Raw genomic sequence first — 17,664 nt, 5'->3', positions numbered from 1 at the left:
TGGGGATCCTGGACTCCAACCAGGTCACAGCCATGAATACCATCTAATCCCTCAGGGGAAGAAGGAGTCATGTCTAGCCATGCCTGATCCCCAAGCTTGTGTTCACAAGCTCACACCACCCACCCATATTGCCTTCTTTGGGCATTTTCTCAAGTTGCATAACTTGGTCAGAAAATTTGGGGTTAACAATGAGTTATTCTACTGCTACTTTCTAAAGATAAAAGAAAAAGCCACAACATTAAATGCGATATAAACAACATTTAATCTCTGATATTTCAGAAGACACTTCAGGATGTGAAGGGCCCATGGGGTGCTGGGTGGACGTGTACAAGTGCTGCATGGAGGGAAGGCAGCATGCAGCCCAGCCTGGGAGTCAGGAGCCCAGCTCTGTGCCCAGCTCTGTTACTAAGCAGCATTGACCGTAGATGGGTCACTTCCCTTCCCAACAGGGTTGAATTTGAACATCTCCGAGGCCCTCTCAGTGCTTCTATTCTATGAATAACTAGCAGAAAATGTATTGGGTTGATTTTTCATAGGCACCGAGGAAATTAAAAAGTACTTGCAATAGTGCGGGCAAAGCCTGAAACAGCTCTTGGGTCGAAGCCTTTGGGTTAAAGCTCCCATCCCAATGTTGGCCCCGCCCTGGTGTCAGTCATGAGCAGACTGAGAAAGGGAGCAGAAATAACAGAATCAGGGATCACTGCACAGTTTATAATTTTAATTTATCAAGTCCATGGACAAGGAGAAGGCTGCAGGTGAAGAGATGACAAACCAACTCCTCTTGGCCCCAGGCCCCCGTCTAAAAGGCCAGACCTGAAAGAGAGATCCAGCAAGGTATGAGCCAGTCTCCATCTATTGCAGGAATTCTGGGGAACCCATATTTCAGGTAATGCTACATTTGCCTAATGTCACGGGCACATCCATGGTCTCCTTTGACTTTTTTCCTCAGGCTTAGCCATCCCTCTCCACTCAGTTCTGGTTAGGCTGAACTCTACCCAATGTGCAAAAATCTCCAAATGAGTAGGATTATCAGCAATGACTCCTTATGTCATATAAATAGCTTCATTGATATATACAGCCTAAAATACACACGTGCACACACACACATTGTGGAAATCATCTTCAGGATGCTTCATTCAGGTACTCATTGGCACAACCACCCTGAGTATCAGTGTGGGCTTGGGCTGCAATCTCTCCCTCCTTTTCGCCTTGGAAAGCAGAGCATCAGAGAGAAGCCTACCCCTGCCCATCTTCTGAGTAGTGAGGTGGGCAAGGCTCCTAGGTGGAGCCCTGAGTGTCTTCTTGTATGACAGGAGGCAAGGAGGAGGTTGTGTGGGCAGTTCTGGTGGCCAGGGCCTACTTTACTCCTTCAAGAGTCCCAGCTTCTTCAGAGCTTCCCTTCTGTGCTCATCAGGGATGCCTTTTGGGGTAATCTTGACACTGACACAGGTGGGTCGAGGCAGTTTGTCACGGCTCTGTCCTTGGTAAGACAGGCGCTTGGAGCTCTGTTCCTGATCTGCCAGCTTGCCCACCTGAATGCCTGCAAAGTCCTTCCCTGTGCCCAAGGAGGCAGGGCGGGGCCGGGAATTACGCAAGACATTGGGTGAGATTTTGTTCAAGAAGGGGTCTTTTCCCAGAGAGGTGCTGGTTTTGGAGCTGGGGTCTTTCTCAGCTGAGAGGTAGCTGCTCAGCCCCACACCTGAACGCTCCAGAGTGTTGGACTTGAAGTTCATCTGTCTAAGGCCAGGGATGCTGCTCTTCTGGAGAGTCAGGGCACTGTTTACCCTTGGGGCTGGAGGGATGGGAATTGGCATGGATTTGGTATCTGGAACCTTCCCTGGATTGGGTTCCTGAGCAGGAATGAAAATCTTGCCTGGAGCAGACCCTTGAGCTGGAGTTGGAGCTGGAGCCAGGGCTTTCATTGGAGAAGGTCCCCTGGTTGGAAAAGGAGCTGAAGCCTTCCCTGCAGCAGGCACAGCTGCTGAGACCTGAGTTGCAGGCTCAGCCAGAGCAGGAGCTGAAGCTGGAGCCAAGGAAGGGGCCTGAGCATGAGTCCCCTTGAGTTTGATGGAGCTGGTGGGCTTATTTAAGTGGGAGCTGGGCTTATCCTGGTCCTGGGGTAGCCCCAGCTTCTCTAGAGCTTCCTTGCGTGCTTTTCTCTGCTCCTGCAGTGAAGAGGAGACCAGGCTGGAGTCTCCAGAGGCAGCCTCAGAGTGGCGGGACAGCCAGTTCTGGGAATCGCTGTGGAAACTGCTTCGGCTGCTCTTAAGAACAATGTTAGGTGGCAGCTTCCGGGGCTTAGGTGCTGTGAGGGGAGTCACTTGGGCATTTGGAGCCCCCCCTGATGGGATGGGAGCATCTGCAGCTCTCCCATTCTGAGATGACATGGCAGGAGGAGGCCGAGGTTGTCCTGGTGCCCCCGCTGAGCCTTTCTCATTGACTTTTTGGGACATAGCCTCCAAAGAAGTCTCCTTTTTCTTCTGGGGACTGAGTGCGGTGTGGAACTGGGGTGTGGGGGCCGTCTCCCCCGGCCCTTTGGACAGGCTGCCCTCTGCACACTGCTCTGGCTGGGAGTCCCGGAAGGCCTCCGGTGGGGGGATGAGAGCTGCGTCCAAGTCAAGGGCAGGCTCCTGGAGCCCGACCGGAGCCTGGCTGGGCTCGCCGCTCTGGCTGACCTGCTCTTTCTCAGGGTCTGCGATGGGCCTCTCAGGTTGCCCTGGCAGGTGGCTATTAGTCTGGGTGGTGCTTTTCCTGAGGCTCTGGTTCCTACCGATGTGGATATTTCGGGGGAGGCTGTAGGAGCCGGACCTGAAGCCCAGGTGTTGGGGTTCAGGCAGATGGGGTGAGGCAGGCTGAGTCACTCTCCTTGGCTCTAGTCGTTGCTGAATGATGGTCTCCTCTGAATGTCCTGTGAGGGTCCGGAGAACAGGCAAAGAAGAGAGACAGAGGTGAGAACCCTGCTGCCAAGGGAAAAGCAAATATTTCCTGAACTCTGATCTCCAATTTGCTTGGATGGGTTTTGTTTATGTTGTTTCTTTGTTCTTAAAGGGGCAGTACTCTTGCCTGGATATCATTTAGACTAACAGATCAATACTAGCAGATTCCCCTCAATCAAGGATTAATTTTTCATGACAGTTGGGGGAAGGGCAGCCCCAGATAGCTCCATGTCCGTAACTCAGGCTTTTTCTAACCCTCTACAGATGCACCAGGGGTGGGAGAGATTCAGGACAGTCCCTTTAGCTATCTTGGGGCTTCCAGGTAACTGAGCCCTATGGAAGCATTGAACACGAACAGCATGAACAGGTGATTTGCTCTTGCTGGGGTCCACCTTCTTCCACCTTCGCTTTCTATAAGTACTTGGATGATTCTGTAATGTTCAAAGCTGTCCCCTTGCCAGAGAGTGACAGACTCTTTCCTTCCAGTGAGCTAGTCAAGCCCACTGGGCCAGGGAATGAGTCTCAGGGGGCAGTGAGGCCCCTGTTCCCATTGACTGCTTTAGCTTCAGGGAGGGTCTAACATACTATCAATAAATATTTGCTAAACAAATGAATAAATGATTGTAGCCTTCACTCCAGTGGGACTCTCCTCAGGAATAAAGTGCCCACCCTGCCCTGGGACATATGGCCCAGCCCCACACTCATGGCCACACTCATGTGCCATCCTGTCCCCAACTACTGGCTGCCTTCTACTGAGCCTCGACACCACTGGCTCCCCACACTATCTCACCAGGGCCTTAAGGTGCCGCCCGTCAGGCTAAGGGAGCCCTTCCCTCTTCTTATCTCCTGCAGCCTCAGCCTCTGGGTCATCCAGACTAGCTCCCCAGACTGACTCAGTCTCTCCAGAGCCACCCACCCACACCTCCCTCACCTCTGTGGTTCTATCTATTTAGAATTTCTTCATGAGTGGATGGGAGCTGGCCAGATCCCTTTCCCTCCCAGGCCTCTGATACATATAGAAAGACACAGGAAGCTGGCTCATCAGCAGTCCCTCCTTCCCTCCAGGGACAAGGCTTTATCCTAGCCAGGAGAGTGGAGAGGATTGTGGTCATCTCTTCTTCTGCTTGCGACCCTTAGAGCACAGAGCAAGCAAAGTGGAAAGTGGCCAGAAGGATGTTCAGATTTTCTGGGTTTCACTATAGGTGCAACCCCAGACGGTCTCTCTTACCCTGGGGAGCAGGCTGGATTATGGGCAGTGCTCTGGGACTTTGGGGGGTGGTGGCTTGCTCAGATTCGTCAGTGGACAGTCCACTGTCAGCCTCAGTGTCCAATGAGCCAATGGTCTCCTCCAGGAAGAGCAAACACTCCTTCTCTTCAGCAGACAGGAAGTCGTAGCTGTCACTCTAGAGTGGGGACAAGAGGAAGGAGAGGAGAAGGGAGCTGTGAGAGAAAGCTCTGCAGAAACTGGCGGGGCCTGAGAACCACCCTGTGTCGGGGAAGGAATGCTGAAGAGCTGGAAACTTTTCCACGATGCTACTCTGCAAACATGCTGGAGATGCTTCCTGAAACCGCAGGCACCAGGGAGGGCAGAGACTGCGGGCTGCTGCCCCATTAGCGCCCAGCTCTGGTTGCTGGGCAGGCACTTGGCAAGTGGCCTTTCTTTCACTTAGTCCTGGGTGAACTGCTTAGGAGCACATATCAGAAGCAGACCCAGGTTCTATTTCCAATTTCTCTGTGTGACCTATGTCAAGTATTTCACTTTGTGTGTCTCCGATTTAGTTCTATATCATATGAGCAACATAAAGATTTGACCTTCAACTTGAATGGCTTTGCTTTTAACTTTTTCACGTACTTCTGCATACTTGATCTGGCATGTCAAGGACAGTACAAGGACAAACAGGAAATGCAGCCAACTACTGCTGCCAGGCCAATGAGAACAGTGCTATGACTAGTCACAGATAAATTTACTAAATAATTTACACATGACTCTGCAATGCATTCCATACAGGACTTTTTGCTTTGTGTATTACCTTCTTGATGGCATTTGGCTCTGCTAACATTGAAATAAGGGTGCACTTCTTAAACAAATATTAACTTAAGGTGGGGGGGAGAAACTGGATGAGTAAGAGGGGAGGAGAAAGCAATTTAGTATTAAAATATTAAGTAGATATTAAGTAAATTTTAATTATGAGAAAGTCCATTAGACTATCTGGAAAAAAATGCCACGGTCATTTCAGATGGCTACTGCCCATGTTCTATAAGGCCAAGAAGATCTATGAAACAGTTGCTCTCCAAACAAGAAGGTTGAAAGGAAAACCAAAAGGGCAAGTGGGAATGTATGAAATTTGGCTCGAGTCCCTTCCTGGCATATTCACCCCTCTTCCTAATATTTGAGATGCTTCTGAGTTGTATATTCTCCAGAACCACATAGATGGCCAGGAAAGATTTTGGGATAGCCCTAAAAATATCCTGGGAAGAGGGAAGATGGCTGTTGGAATAATCCATCCAGTCCCCAGACTCCTTAAAGAGCTATCTGTCAGTTGACTGAGTGAGGCCTACATTTCAAGGGAAGCCCCAAACACACCCCTTGGAAGCCCTGAAGTCAACTCTAGGGGCTCTCTGAACAAAGACCTTCTTTACTGCCCTCTTCCACCTAAAACAGCCTTGCCGAAGATAGGCCAGCTCTGAGTTTCTTCTTTGTGGATGATTCTCTTTGAAAACCTTCAATCCCAGTCATACTCTGTGTCCAGTGGTATTTAACTATGCATATTGGCCTCAGCCTAACAGAAACAGAAAGATGTCTCTGTGGCCCCATTATCAAAAATCAAAAAGAAATTATATACAGATTGCCTGCACCTTGGATTTAGTGTTTTTGTGTGTGCTGCTTTTTCTAATCCAGTTTACATATCAAAACTCATTGACTATCTATTTTCTTTATAATTCTCACCCAAAGATATATTTTCACTGATAAGAGAGAGAGAGAGATAGAGAGAGAGAAATATCAATAGGTTGCCTCCCATACATGCCCTGACTAGGGATCGAACTGCAACCTGGGTATGTGCCCTGACTGGGAATCGAACCTGCCATCTTTTGTTGTATAGAATGATGCTCCAACCAACCAAGCCACACTGGCCATATTGAACACCCTTGACATACAGTAGAGACCCTTATAATCCTTAACTTTTCAAATACCTCTAGAGGATACAAAGCTATAAACTATAAATTCTCAGGCATTATGTATATGACAAATCTCAACAAGAAAGAAATGCTTACATGTGGATATAGGGCAGATTTACCCTTTCACACTAACCATACAACAATTAAGATTTAAATTCACACCCAGAAAAAGTACAGTTTATTATGTGCCAATAATTAAACGTGGTGACTTTGGAAGGGTCTCAATCTCTGCTCCTAGATAGACTATTTCTTTTCTATATAGAGGCACGTGCTATGTGTTTTCCATACGTTTCAGTTATCTCCCCCCAAGAATCCTGTGAATTCGGTTTTAATATCATCCCCATTTTAAAACTAAGGAGACTGAAGCTTAGAGAAATTAAGTAATTTGCCCAAAGTCATACAGCTTATACTAGGGAACCCAGATCTGTTTGGCTCCAGAACCCAGGCTCTTAATCGCTCTATTCTCTTGGATCTTTTTAAAGACTGAAGTAACGCTGCTAATTGCAGAGAACCTCGGGAATCCATGTGCCACAAGGATCTACATTCTAGTTTCCAGCATGACCTCAGATCACCGGCCTGCTCTCTCACCTCAACTCAGAACCCCCAACCTAATGAAAATTAGACAGAGTCTCATTTGTCCTGCTGTGCTCTGGGGTTGTCCCACCCCATCCTCTGCAGAACCAGGGGTGACTCAGAGGCAGAAAGCATCAACTAGTATGATTCACTCCCTGCCGAGGAAGATGAAAGAGAGGGAAGGGGGAGCCAGGAGGGGGGTGGGCAGGGCGGGCGTGCAGACAGCGCGGGTGCAGGACAGACAGTACGTACAGATCCAGAGCGGGTGGAGGTGGCGCTCGCCATGCTGTCCCAGCTGCCGACGCGGGTCACGGCTTCCGAGCCAGGCCCCTCTGGCCACAGCTCCCTCTCGGGCATTGCCAGAAGCAAGGTGCAGGGACGGTGAAAGGGGCTCCCAGAGGGGAAGCGAGGGGAAGCGAAGAATGTCCCAAGCTGGGCCTGAAAAGAAAAGAGTCAAAGCCACGTGTGAGCCAAGCCCGGGCTCTGGCAAGGCTCTGCCCGGGCCCCGGAGCGGCATGACGGCAGGGACACCAAGCAAGCAAAGAGCTGGAAGGGGCTGTGGGCAGCCGCGACCCAAACCCAGCCCCAGCCTGCATGGAAGGACACATGAGCCGGCTCACATGCACGCGGAAGGGCGGACTTGGGTGGTGGAGAAGGGGTCTGGTCAGAAAGGAAATTCTATCGCTCCCTTCAGTCACCTTTTTCTCTGACCCGGGGAGCTTACCCTACCTCCTCATTACTATAGACAATAAATATGACGGGGTAAACAGCTTGGATTCTGGAGGTAGTCGGAGGTGGGCTCAAATCACAGTTTAGCCATTTACAGTTATGTGGCTTGAGGCAAATTACTCTTTCGGTTTGTTTCTCCTCATTAAACAGGGTAAACGTAAGGATGAAATGAGAACAGTTAGGATAATTTAGCTGGTAGTAAATATTAAACAATGAATAATTAACTACTACTGTTCTTAAAATAAGAAAAAGACAAATCCATCTGGGATCAAAATAAATTATAGGAAGGGAAACAAGAGTTTAGAAAAGAAGGGTTCACGCTCAAATGGGAGACTATAGGCTTGAAAGAAGGAACAGGGCCCTTAACAGTACCTACTTCATAGGGGTTTTTTTGAAGATATAACAAAGCATTCCATGTAAAACACTTGTGCAGTACATGGCCCAATTGTCAGCTGCTACGATAGTCAACACCACCATCATCATCACAACAGCCACCACCAAGCCACCATTATCTCCCTAGCCTGGGACATACATGCATAGCACCTATAGTGGTTGGCACAAACCTAATTTCCCTCCCGTGCATCACCCCCTCTATTGTTGAACTTATTCCAATGAGGTTTCCTAACCTGTGTCAAATGAACAAGAGAAATGTCCTATATAGCTTCCTCCCAACTCCAACTCCCAGGGAAAAAAGTTTCAAATGCATTGTGCTAATAGTAATAGCAAAGGAAGGCAGTGCCATCTTCCTTCTGAAAATCACAAGGACTTTCACATGCCTGCTTGTGGGAAACACTGCAGCAGGGTTGGAAAGGCCAGGGGAAATCTCCTATATAAAAATGAAATTCTAAAAGAATAAAGATTAAAAGACAGACCAAACAGAGAGCTGAGGGAGAGGTAGAATACAAAATATAGAATACAGTCTGATTTGGAATCCACATTTTCCCCATGACACCATATTTTATTTTCTACCATCTTTCCTACCCTTCCAACACTAGGTAAAATGTCTTAGAAAAAATGTGTTCTATTTGAGATCCTGGGACTTGGGGTTTGGATTCCAGGGCTCCTTGTTTCTTCCAGCAACTGCTCCCAATGCCAAAGTTTGGGCTGTGCCGGGTATGTCAGCCTGCCAGCTCCCTAGAGCTGACAAGCACAAGGCCTCACAGAGCTCCCCTCCTGCTTGGGAGAAGGCCCTCAGATGGAGCAGGTGGGGAGGAGCAGGACAATGGGGATGAAGAGGGAAGATCCCTAATGACACATGTAGTTTATGAGGGTCCAGAGCCTCTCTGGAGATAGAGAGGGGGTCAGAAGGGACAGAGATGCCAGGGACACCCAATGATAAGTCATCATTGGGTGAGATAGCTCTTAGGGTTCCCTCATGAGGTTAGTTCCCCAATATCTAGAACCCCAAAGAAACATGAAAAGTCATGAAGTGAAGTTTGCTCACCTAGTATATCCACTCTGTTGATGACTGTCTAGGTTCAGATAGTACTACATCATTCTTAACATTCTATGGCACTGAGGCCATCACAGCAGAGGGGACCCCTCTCTCATAAGCCTAGGCACACAGGAGGCACTCAAGAAATGCTAGATGAGCAAACTTTTCATCCATTTTAGTGACTGTTGGGTCCAGCTATTGGAAGGCCTCTTCTTTTGGCTTCTACTCTATTACCATAAGCTCAATGGAATTTGGGCAATGCTTTCAGTTAAACTAACAGACATGGGGCATGCACTGTTTCTAAGAAGTGAGTGTAGAACCAAGGGTCTAGTTTTTGGCTCCATTTTTCTTATTTACTGTAGCACTGGGGCAGTAAACATTAAAAGCGGCTCGCTGTAATTAATAGAATATTCTCTGCGAATGGGTGAGAGAATTTTCCTTTCAGAGAAAATTACTACTCATGTTCTTGCAAGCACACTTCCATCTTTATAGTGGTTTACAAGCCCATCCTTCCTCCCAAGGTGCCTATCACACTCTCACTTCAGAACCAAGACAGCCTGAAGCAGCTGGAAGAGATAGAAACAATATGAACAGCACTGCTTCAAAAAACACCGCATGGTACAGCTTACTGAGTACTTTAGATATGCTAATTAGATCTTCAAATTAACCTAACTTAGGCAGGATGTGACATTTTCATTTGACACACAGGAAAGCTGGAGCTCTTCGCACTTCCCCTCCCTAAGGAAAGTCAGGAATGACCTCTGACTGCACATACAGGGCAGCCCGTGGACCCTAGCCCTCCAGAGGGCATCTCAGGCTGTCCAGATGCAAGAGGACCACACACCTAAACAAGGGCCACTGGCCACCCCTGACTGAACACTGGAAGCCCCACGGTCACCCTTCTTCTAACTCACACCTCAAACCCTAGTTCAGCCTTCTGCTCCCAGGCCAGGTTTGGCCCCAACAACAGATATCTCCAGAGTAAAGACATTACACCAAATGCCACTGAAGATCCTATCACCAGACACCACACAACCTCTGCAGAAGTGAACTGGAACCTGAACCAAAGCCCAATGAGCCCCAAAGTGCTCACACCTGGTTTCCACACCGTGCTTTCTGACTCAGAGTCTGAACTGTGAGGGTGTGAAGGTCTTCTCTCCCCACTTCCACCTCCCTCTCCAGTTTGGCCTGATCTGGAAGCTGCTGCACTTCCTTCCACCAACTTTACAACCTTGAAACTTTTCAGGGCAACCATCGAAACCTGAGACATTTCAATCTGATAACAAGCTTGAGAGACAAGCAAACACTCAGGTGAGAGCTTGGTATCTTTTAACCCTTGACCTCTGGGGGACCCGAAGGGAGGAGGGAATGGGTTAAGAAATGTGTGTAGTAGTTAAATATTAACTGCTCCACTAAAGCCAGCCAAGCCTTGGAGAATAAATAAGTAGCAGGCATCTGAAGAGGGTGGGGTGGGGAGCAGGCTTCAGCCCCACTCCAGTTTGTTTTCTCTGTACCTCCTAAATAGACTCATCCCATGAGCCCACCCCCATATCCTCCAAGGGCTCAGCCTCCCTCCTCCCTCCCCAGTACTCAAGGAGGTTGCCTATTTCTCTTAGGCCAGGTGTCTCTGCTTTTCGATGACCCAGAAATGCACCTCCAGCTGTAGAGCATCCCAGGGAAACCCCAGGACCACTACAAGTGCTGTGTGTGTGTGGCCCTCTCCGTGAGCACGTGGGCAAGCTCCTGTGTGTAAGGCAACATTATAATCTCCTTTTCACCACTGCATTTGAGACGGGGTTAGTAGAAATATTCTCTGCACAAAAGGGCTTTGTCCGAAACGGAAGGTTGTCTTTACTGCTGACAAGCTCCCCATCTACGGCAGCCCTCCGTCAGCGAGTTGGGTGGGTCGGTTCTGGGGTGTGGGCTAAGCTCAAGCCTCAAGCTCCAGTTGCGAAGACTGGAGACCCAATACAGTGGTTGGCAAATTAGGTTTACAGTTGTTCATTTGAAAAATAATACAAGAATTAATAATAACCCAGGAATAAACTCAGTTCCGCATACTCACATCTGTAAACCTACTTTTGCCCCACCCTGTGTGTGTTTCAGGCCCTGGGAGCCTGGCACTGGGGTCTTCCCGCTTCGCTTCCCTCTTTCCTGCAGCAGGAGAAAGGAGGGAAAGAGGCAAAGGTACAGAGCAGAGTGTTAACCCCACAGGCGGGTAATGGAGAGAGCTGACTTACTACCCTGACTTGACTTCTACACCCAGCTTCCTTGTGCAGGTAAACCTGCCAACCGTGCTGCCAACTGGGACACTGAAGGAAAACACACACAATCTGGTTCTCCCCTCTGGGGACACCGCCACACTACTCTGACTTGAGCCCCACTTGGAACTTCTACAAGGGTCGACGTGCTACCGTGAAATATTCATAAAAATGTGGCTGAGGCCCCAGCACAGCCAAGTAGCATTCTGTTTGCCAGTCTTTAAGTCCACTAACAGGTAAAGTCAGAAAATTAATTGAGTTGAGCCCTAATAAAGGGGACTCTGCAATGAGATTACTGTGGGTTTTCCAGAGATGAGCTGGTAGCCTGAGCTGGAGTTTTTCCAATGCAACCAAACCTCGTGTCGGCTTGCAAACAGCCTGGCAGAGCTCACGCCTCACAGGCCTGCCCACAGAGCTCCACTATCACATTGCCATCACTGCGCACACACACACACACACACACACACACACACACACACACACACGCTGCACCCTCTGCTTAAACAGAGATGGGCCATAAAGCCACGGGAGATTTTCAGGTTAGCAATGCAATGGAAAACCACTTCCCTACTCCAACTATTCCCTTCCAAAGTCACGGCTCAATTTGCATTGCTCAGAGATGGAAATTTCCAAGACAAATCTATCCCCCCCCTTGCTGCCGGTGCAATATGCTCATCCAGCCTAAAGGGGCAGATGGGGAAATGGAAAAGCATTCCAGCCCCGGTCTCCACAAAAGCACTTCAGTCCAACTTTCTTGGATCCCTGCTTGGCCTCTGAGAGCTGAGGAACAGAGAGGAAAGCCCCTTATCTGTGGTGTATAGGGCCCCCCACAACCCTGTAGCTCTGAATTCCCACAAAGCCCCCCCCCCCCCCCCGCCTTGCTACAGAATAAGCAATAGCTAGTCAGCGATTAACTCACCTTCACTGGGTGGGGGGCTGAAGAGAGGAAAGAAGTACCCTTCTATTTCAAAGGGCAGAGGCGGAGACAGAGACTGCTCCCCCTGCCTCCTGCTGTTTTCTTCTTTTGACCCCTTGCTGACTTACCTGGACAGGTAAATGCTCACCTGTCCCGGCTCACCCCACCCTGCCGCTGACGCTCAGCCAATGGCAGCCTCCCCCTCCCTCCCTCTCATTCCAGCTGTTTCTCCAGAAGGGGTGGGAGGGGAATGGGCAGGGCAGGGCCGCTCTCGCTTAGCCAATCATCTCTGGCCAGCCCTTCCCCCTTTTAGAGCCAATAAAGGGCCCTTGAGAAAAAGGAGGGCTGGGAGAAGGAGGGACTGGTTTGGGCTGAGACTGGGAAAGGAGAGTTGGCAGGGAGGGAGTAAGCAAAAAAAAATTATATCTTCATAAAAAGAGACAGTCCACTGGACAGTATGCTTTTCTACACATCTGTCTGAAACTTGGTTTTCTATCTAGTTGCCTTCTTCCACTTGGAACTGAATATTCCCCTGAATCCTCCAAGTTAAAATCCTCTGTGACCAGTTTTTCTAATATTTCAGGATCCCTTTCATTCTCAAACCTTTTCCTAGAAGCTCATAATACCTCCAACTCCACTCAGGACCACTGAAGAAGATGTCTAAGGCTAGGGATGTGGGAGCTGACACACCCTTACCCCCCCACAGATTGCCAATGACCTTCTTGGCCTCATTTATTTCTGGGGGAAATGAAACCATTTCCTCCCCCGAGGGGTCCCTGATGAAAAAGTGACTGAACAGCCTCGAAGGAGGGGACGTGCTCACTGTCATTGGGTCTCTGGTCTCTTAGCTGTTCATGGAAGGTAGCAATAAATATTAATAAATAAAAACAAAGCAAGCTACTCACCAGTTTAGCAACTCCTGTCTCCTTCCATGGCAGACTTTTGGCACCTGTAGTTAACCAGAAGAGAGGAGGTGGGAGAAGCCAATGCTTCCAGGAAGAAATCTCCCTCTAGGCATGGAGGCCACTTTTACCAGATATGACTTTGGCCTGAAAGCTGATCTTTCCTGGACATAGGTTATCCTTGATATCAAAAGGGCAGGAAAAAAAATTAAAATCGAAGCTCATAAATGCCAACATTTATTAAGCTCTTGCTGTGCACTAGGTATTGTGCTGTGCTAAGCATTTTCATCCATCATTTCATTTAATCTTTATTTCAACTCCAAAAGGTAGACACTATTAGTATCCAAATTTTACAGGGAGGTTAAATAACTTGTCCAAGATCACGTAGCCAGGAAGTGGCAGAGCAGGGATTTCAATTTAGGAGCCGTGGTGGCAAACTTGCCATGTTCCGGTATGATGCCAGTCAGCCTCTATTAGGAGAAAATCCTAAGTAGGAGACATGAAATACTCAGATGATTTGCAAGTCTAATTCTAGCCATTAGATTCATCCTTTCTCCTCGTTTCAGTCTTGCAGCTATTTATATCTTTTATAACAAGATGACACAAGGCTTTCATCTTTTCTCTTTCTGTGATAATAGTTGGGTAGGAAATAAGTGCAAGGGGCCAAGGTAGAGAAGAGGTGGGGCAGGGCTAGTGAGGAGGAAGGAGGCTTGAGGAAGCCTGGGGAAAACCAGTACCCTACCAGCAGCAGGTGGATAACAGAGCTGACTGAGCATTTAAGGGCGATGTCCTCTCTTTATGATGTGCCATTCAAACATGTATGATGTCATAATACTAACAAAACAGGAAGGGCATCTCCTACTCAGGAGTGCACCGCAACTCGAGTTACACCCATGGATGAAGTCACTGAAGTTGACCCAGCTTCATAGGTGTGTAATTTGAACGTTTGCTAAATAAATAAATAAATAGACTTGGAGCATTAACCTCAAAGATGATAGTAGGCACAGTCTTGTTTGTGAACTGACAGTTTTTCAGTTTATAATAAAATTGGGATTGTTAAGAAGAGCTCCTGTCTTCTACCAGGTAGAGGTTGGGACATAGACAAGATGATCTTTCTGTGACTCTTTCCTTTTAGACATCTTTTTGAAAATTATGAAATATATTTCAGAAACTTGACATGTACCTAACGCCCAGCTCAAGAAATGGAACATGAACGCTACAGTTGAAGTTACTTACAAGCTTCACCCCTCTCTCCTCTCCTGCCTCCTCAAAACACACATACACCCAGGCTGAAATAAATCACTATCATGCATGTCATGTTTTTTCTTTTCCATGCCTTTAAATGGTTTACCCTGGAATCTTTCTTGTTTTCTCTGCTTTCTTGGAAAAATACCAAGTCTCTAAGGTTCCAAGAGAATTAGGAAGGAGGCCTGGACTAGGGGAAGGAGCAGGCTTTAAAAATCAAAAATATCTGAAAGACTAAGGCTCCCTGATTGATGCAGGTCATCTTTTAAGGAGGAGCATGTGTCATTGCTCTTTGTGCCTGAAATCTGGCTTGGTGACCTGGCTGTGCAATCTAATTAGAGCCCAGCTCACCCGGCTCACCCGTGTCCTCACTCCTCCACCCAGCATGCTGTTGTGGCGCAGTCATCCCCTGGACAGTCAGGCTGGCTGTTTCCTCTCTCAGTGCAACCTCCCAGTGAGGCATCTCGGGCCCTCACTCAAGCACACTTCCTTCTACACACACACACACACACACATGCACACACACCTTCAGTACCACAGACAGTCAATGGACAATCTTTCCCCTTTGGACACCTTGTAGTGGTGACCTCTCTGCAAGGCCGATCTGGGCCTCCGCTCTCACCACTCGGGATATTCATTCCCGTCCCAGTTCCATCTATCGGAGTCTTCCTGCTCTTTTCCCTTTGCTTGGAACACGTACTATCACCATCCCTAAGAAACACTGGGTGCCCTCTCCATTCATGGTACTGGGCGTGCTACAATGTGCTGGGTATATTTCTGAGCATATTTCTAACATATTGAGGGGAGGAAAGGTTTTATTCCTCAGGTGGCAGGAGCTTGCTTTAAAGAGAAAACAGCTTAGTGAGGACTCACATAAAGGTGATTAGAATTTGGAATTGATAGGCCTGATTAAGACATGAATTAGATCACCAAGTTCTCACCCAAGCGATATCAGTGTTAATCCTAAAATAATTAGATGGAAAGTAAAGGGTGTAATTAAGTGGATTCGGATGAAGGGGTTCTGAAATTGCTTAATCATTAAGTAGTTCCTGGCAGCAGCTGTTTTCCTTTTTTTCTCTTTTGAGAGCAGTGTTCCTTTGGCCCACCTATCATGGAAATTTAGGGGATTGAGCAGCTCTTTTCCTTCCAGTGCTAATGAAAATTTGAGGGCTGAGGTCATCTATTAGCATCAGAGAGTTTTGTAAGAAACACCAAATCTTAACATGTTCAAAACTGAATTCATCTTGCCCCTGCCCCTCAAACCTGTCCTCTCTCCTCTCTCCGCATGCCAGCTAATAGCATCACCATACCTACTCTCACCCAGACTCGACACTTCACAGCCATCCTCCCATATGCTCTCATATCTCTTTCCAGCCCTTCACCCTCCCTGCTCTTGTTCAGGACTTCACCACATGTAGGCTCATGGGTCATTAAATACAGAAGAGACTACAGAGATTCCTTGTTTCATATCTTCCATTGTCTAGATGCACATCTGAGTTTCATTCCTCTCAAAATACTTTGATATGTTTTCATAGCATTGAGGATTAAATTCTAAGTCCTTACATGACATAAAAAGACCTTCCTGAGCTGGCATCTCCTATCACATATTCATCCAGATTCTTTACTACAGTCATATTCCTCTTTCTGAAACTGCCATGTTTTCATGTGTCTGGGCCTTTGCACATGCTGTTGCTTTGCGTGGACCTGTTCCCACCCTGTTCTCCGGGCTTAGTCTTATCCTTCAAGGTTCAGCTTGAGTACCACCTTCTTTCGGAACAGTATGGTTTTGGGCATACTACGCTATAATCTCCTAACACAATGTGTATATCTCTAGATTTAACCCACCAAGATGTTACTATTTTCTTTCTTTCCTTGTAAAATTTGAATTTGTGAAGGGCATCAAGTTATTCTATGAATAACTCTTCTATTCTATTATGACAGTTATAATTAATGACAAGACTGATGATGAAGTTTTTGGCAAATGAAGTCCTTTAAGAAAATTGCCCTAAAAATTCATACTTTAGATGATGTTAGTAGATAATCTATATACTGCTCCAATTTTGCTTATTGTTTTATTACTTAATCTTATCTTTTGACATAGTATTAAACTGTAAATTGCTCTTAAAAGTAATAGGCATTGGCTCATCAGGATTGTTTTCGGAAGTTTTTGACCTTTTGATGTCAAGAGTATACCTGCGTCTGAGAGCCTATGAAGGCCCCAGCTGATAATGCTTTATTATATTGCAATGATTTAAAACATCTGGCAATGGGCTGACGTATTTTCTTTTTCTTAAATTGCTTCTAACATTCTTTATGTTACTTACTTATTATTATGGATATCTCAATTATTTGATAAATAAGAAACATTGGGTTTAATAGTATTTACAAAGAACTGTACATATAGAAAATACTCAATACTGGAAAATTCTAGGGAACGTTACTGGATAATATTTGGATCTCCTACCAAGGTCCTAACACAGAACTTTTGTTGAAACTGCAAATTTAAGAATTTTGCTTCTCAAACTTGTGATTTCTTAGAACATTCTTCATAGAATTTGCATTAAATGTACTATAATTTATTAATATTTATTTTATTTATTGTTAGCAGTAGGCATGGCCATGAAGTACACACTTACGAAATAGTTACAAGCAAGACCTTGATTAGACTGTAACCACCTCTCTTCTTGCTGTTGGTGTCCTGGTTCCCAGAGTGTCAGTTTAACCCTCTGCTCCACATTCCAGCACTTCCTGCTCTTGCTTTTGGTTTATCATCATTGGATTCCTTCAAACCACTCACATTTCTTGCTAATCATACAGCACGCAGACTGGCACTGCTATAAATTCATGAATAACAACCTCCAGTAATAACCTCCCACCCCTTTTGCTCCCTTCATTTTCAGGTAATGACTTTGCCACAGAATTTGAGAAATTCAGTAAGACACACAGCAGCCCGGAGGCAGGAACTCCATCTTCCCATCCCCAAGTTTACAAACGTAACCTTCCTTTGCACCTGTTTTCTGCTCTTCTGATACAACAAAGAAAACTTTTTTTCCCTACAGCCCCATGCCCACCTGTGCTCTGGATCTCTTTCATGAACTCTATCCCTGCAACCCCCTCTCTGACATCATCATAGGACCTTTCTACTAAAATATAGGGGCTGGCCGACTGTGGGTTTCACCGTGGAGTGACCTTGTTAGGCCATTTGGTTGGAAACTCTTTGATGTCCATATCTTTAGTCTTTTTCATAGTCTTGGTTGGAATCCTCAGAGAAGATTCCCCGGAGAAGAGCATTCCAAAACCCTGCCTCAAGGGCATAATTCTGGCAGCTAGCATTCTTGGAGCCTAGTATGAGAAGGTTGTCATCTCAACGTCTGGTGTGTAAAACAGCACCTCCTTCCCTTAGTTTTAGAACAGAGAGCCTCTGTTTTACTCTCTCCTGGGAGGGAATGTAGCAAGCTCTTAGTTGCTCAGCGTGGAAGAAGAGATCTGA

General features: G+C 46.9%; 1 protein-coding gene across 2 annotated transcripts in view; it reads right to left on the bottom strand.

Moving 5' to 3' along the window:
• Positions 1-863: 863 nt before the first annotated feature.
• Positions 864-17,664, bottom strand: part of C19H1orf116 (chromosome 19 C1orf116 homolog) — a 29,962-nt gene continuing 13,161 nt past the window's right edge. The window contains exons 1-4 of one of the 2 annotated variants that reach the window (XM_087827598.1): positions 6,939-7,043; positions 4,165-4,339; positions 1,874-2,908; positions 864-1,837 (exon numbers count right to left, since the gene is read on the bottom strand). In XM_087827598.1, coding sequence (XP_087683724.1) covers positions 1,362-1,837; positions 1,874-2,908; positions 4,165-4,339; positions 6,939-7,043 — 1,791 coding nt within the window. In that variant the 3' untranslated portion in view covers positions 864-1,361. Of the gene's footprint in view, positions 2,909-4,164; positions 4,340-6,938; positions 7,125-17,664 lie in introns of those variants that run through there. The other variant, XM_087827597.1, reaches the window with a different exon arrangement.

The sequence above is a fragment of the Miniopterus natalensis genome, chromosome 19 (genome assembly GCF_054644295.1).
Source record: "Miniopterus natalensis isolate mMinNat1 chromosome 19, mMinNat1.hap1, whole genome shotgun sequence".
Taxonomy (NCBI): domain Eukaryota; kingdom Metazoa; phylum Chordata; class Mammalia; order Chiroptera; family Miniopteridae; genus Miniopterus; species Miniopterus natalensis.
This window is presented reverse-complemented; position numbering and strand designations above follow the sequence as displayed.